The 3,811-nt window shown below is 43.8% G+C and overlaps 1 protein-coding gene across 1 annotated transcript in view; it reads right to left on the bottom strand.

Annotated features, from left to right (window-relative positions):
* The window catches only part of NFE2L3 (NFE2 like bZIP transcription factor 3), a 43,807-nt gene extending 42,148 nt beyond the window's left edge, over window positions 1-1,659 (bottom strand). Inside the window, 1 exon segment of the mRNA XM_004718179.4 lies at window positions 1,542-1,659. Coding sequence (XP_004718236.3) covers window positions 1,542-1,659 — 118 coding nt within the window.
* Window positions 1,660-3,811: the final 2,152 nt, after the last annotated feature.

The raw sequence follows: 3,811 nt of genomic DNA, 5'->3' as shown, positions 1-3,811 counted from the left end.
TACTTAGATTTATAGCTTCTTAAGTCCTATATAAGGTCACAGTGAGTCAGAATTGGCTCAAGGGCAGTGGTTTTTAAGCTAATTTATCTTCCTGGAAATCAATTTGTATTGTATTTTATAAAAGCATTGACCATCATTGAGTACAAATTAAAAGAAAAGGAAAAATGAAAAAAAACAAACTAAAAAGAAGCGATTTTTTGCCACGGTTATACGGAGGAGCAAGCACTGCCTTCTATCTCATGCCTGTGAGGTAGACAGCTTCTAAAATGACTTCCAGTCATGTCCTGACCTTGAATGTGGGCTTGCCCAAGTGCCCTACTCCAATGGCTAATGGGATGTATGTTCCCTCAAAGATTGTCATTGCTGTTGTGAAGATAGCGTGCATTCCCACTCATACTAACCCGACAGGACAGAGTGGAACTAACTGTGCCACAGGGCTTCAGTCCGAGGCTGTCATCTTAAGAGAAGGAGTCCGGGTGGTATGATGGTTATTAAGCTGTGGCTGCTGACCAAAAGGTCGGTGGTTCGAACCTACCAGCGGCTATGCTGGAGACGAAAGAGCAGTCTGCTTTCATACGAATGACAGCTCTGGAAACCATGGGGGCAGTTCTACCCTGTCCCATAGGGTCACTATGAGTTGGCATTGACTACAGCAACAGGTTACTCGTTAGGAGAGAAGATCATCATGTCTCGCCCTCACCCACCCACCAGCCCTAGTGACTGAGTAGCTTCAAACCAGAGGCCTCCGTTTCTCATTGTCATCCTCAGAGCAAGCGTCCAGGCTGTGAGTAACCGTGTGAAGGAAGAGGCCCTTGTGACCAGAGACTGGCATCTTCATCCAACATGCAGCTAGAAGCTAAGGCCTGCTGCTGTCCTGGTCAATCCCCCAAGTCAGCCTCTGACTGCAGCTTTGAGAAAGACCCGGAGCCAAACCAACTCCCATCCGAGCCATACCTGGATTCTTGACCTAGAATGGTGTCGAGATAAGTCACTACATCTAAGTCATTACATTTGGGGTTAATTTGTTACAGAGTCATAGCTAATTAATACACTCGGTGTCAGAAATAAGAAGCCCTGGTGGTGTGTTGGGTTAAGCATTGATCTGCTAGTCCCAGGGTTGGCAGTTCAAACCCACCAGCCGCTCCTTGGAATAAAGATGAGGCTATCTGCTCCCATAAAGATGTACAGTCTGGGAAACACTATATTGGGTTGCTGTGAGTCAAAGATTGACTCCATGGCATTGGAGAGGTGGCAGAAGCTGAGCTTTGATACATAGAAGAAAATTAGGGAGGGGCTGGGGGAAGGGCGGGGGTGGGGGGTGGGGTGGTGGGATGAGGAGCCGATATTAAGGGCTCAAGTAGACAGCAAATGTTTTGAGAATGATGAGGGAAACAAATGTACAGGAGTGCTTGACACAGTGGATGTATGTGTGGATTGTGATAAGAGTTGTACGAGCCGCCAATAAAATGATTTAACAATAATATTTTAAAAAAGACAAGCCTTTAAGAGCGCAGATGATATTTTTTCAGATATCCAGGCACCATCTGGTTTCTTCACCACACTTGCTCTAGCTCCCACATCCTCAGTGATCTCTTCTCGAGGGTTAGCCTTGAGCAGGGCCACGTCAGTAAGAACTGATTGCTCTTGTATTGTCACCATCCTCATTTTTAAAGAGCATTCTGGGCTTTCTAAGGCTGACTTATTCTTTCTTTCGGCTTTCCAGGTATATTCGATATTCTTTACACATACCTTGTTCTAATGCATCAGTTCTTTGGGGGCTTCCTTTCACTGTCCTGCTTTCCCATACAAGGGGGATGATGTAAAAGACTGTGTCTTGAGTCAGTCTTTCCATCAAAAATGTCTACTCATCAAAAGAGATGTCTTTCCTTTTTAAAACTTTCAACTTTTTCACAGTAGATTTTCCCAATGTAATATGTTGATTGATTTCTTGATTGCTGTTTCCAGAGGCATTGATTGTTGATCACAGTCGAATAAAACATTGACAACTTCAATTTCGTCATTTATCATGATATTGTGTATTGGTCTAGTGAGGCCTTTCTTTTGGCTCACTTTCTGGTGAATCCACATGGAAGACTATAATCTTTGGTCTTCATCAATAACTTCGCCGCCACAGAAATTAAATTTTTGGTAGAACTCCCCATATTGTCTTTCCCCCTGCCCAAATTCATAATTCTTTCCCCTCACCTCTCCCACCACATCTATGTTCCTGAAAAAAAGAAAGAAAGAAATCCCAGGGTCAAGTAAAATAACCAATGTGATTTTATATTTTCTAAATTAGCTGTCTTAACTTTGATAAAAAGATTAAAGAACAATTTTAAAAGTCCAAGACAATGACTGGCATTAAAAAGTTCAAGATATATATATAAAAAAGTTCAAGATATAAATGAAGGTGTAAGTCTTGTATTATCTAGGAAGAAGAATTTAGTATTGTAAATTTCAAAGCAGGTGTAGTCGCTAGAATTTAAATGACTCTGCAATTGCAAATTGCAGCGCAGGGCATTATTTAATATGGCTCTGCTAGCCAAAGCTTTTTATTCCACTCACCAAAGGACCTTTCCCCTGATACGTCTAAGTAAGAAAATATGTGTGTGGTGGGGGGATGAGGTGGGGGGTGCTGAGTGGATTATATGATTCAGATGTGATTGAAGTTAGCAGGGTTGATTGCCATTGCCATCCTGCTGGGTATAATATGAGCCATTGAAACAGAAAGGGGGAAGTCTCACTACCAACACGAGAGAAGAGCCTAGAGTGGATCATGTTCTCTGAACCCCAAGATCTCTGTGCTTTGAACTTCCTTGATCCAGGAGAAAGCTTTAACACCAGAGGGGTGGCAGAGGAGCGTCAGAACCAGGAACAGAGCATGAGACAGAGCAGTGGACTTCTCAGCTCACAGAGAAGGGAAAGCTGAGGGCCTTCAGGCCAGACGCTGGCTTGTAGAGTAGGAAGCCCACTCAGATTGCTGGCCCTTAGAGCCAGAGCTGAGCATCTTCCAGATGAAACTTATTATGGACTGTTGTGCCATTTGGGCATATATTGGCAGTTCTACAAGAGCTTTGTAATATTGCATAAGCAAGGCAGAGGCCAACTGACTGTGTGTGGCTAAGAGGTAAAAAACCAGAGAGAGGCTTCCTGCTTGCAAGGCTGAGAAGATATGCTGTTCTGTCTGTATAATTGTATCCTGTGCATTTATAGGAGCCCTGGTGGTGTAGTTGGACTGTAATTCACATGGTCCCTAGTTAGAAATCATCAGCACCTCTGAGGGAAAAAAACTGGGTTTTTTACTCCCATAAACAGTTACAGTCTCAGAAACCCACAGGGCATCGCTATGAGTGAGCATTGACTCAATGCTAGCGAGCTTGGTTTTGGGTGCTTTTATAACCTATTAAACTTCCTTAATAAATCCCATATTGTGAATATTGTATAAAAGGTCTATGTGACCCGTGCAGTCACAGAGTGCATTATTTAATACGGCTTCTCAGAGAAAAGACCTGAGTGGCCAATTCTGCCATTGGTGGCAGAATTGGAAGGAAGATTGGAGGGCGGGCATGTCTGACCTCACCCTCCTAGGAATTGGTCTTGGGCTAGTCTTGCGTAGTATTTGACTTTCCTACTCCTTTGTGTAGCTGGAGCTGGTCAGATGCCACCCCCACTGCCACTCATCATCGTCCTTTTACAGTTGGTGTCAGAAGCGGGATTCTCTGTATGGCTCCAGACGTGGTGTCAGAAGTGGGATTCTCTGTATGGCTCCAGACTTGGTGTCAGAAGTGGGATTCTTTGTATGGCTCCAGAC

The sequence above is a fragment of the Echinops telfairi genome, unplaced genomic scaffold (genome assembly GCF_000313985.2).
Source record: "Echinops telfairi isolate 266 unplaced genomic scaffold, ASM31398v2 ScPeMD7_23;HRSCAF=83, whole genome shotgun sequence".
NCBI lineage: Eukaryota > Metazoa > Chordata > Mammalia > Afrosoricida > Tenrecidae > Echinops > Echinops telfairi.
The sequence above is the reverse complement of the archived record's forward strand: the minus strand, read 5'-3'. Positions and strand labels throughout refer to the sequence as shown.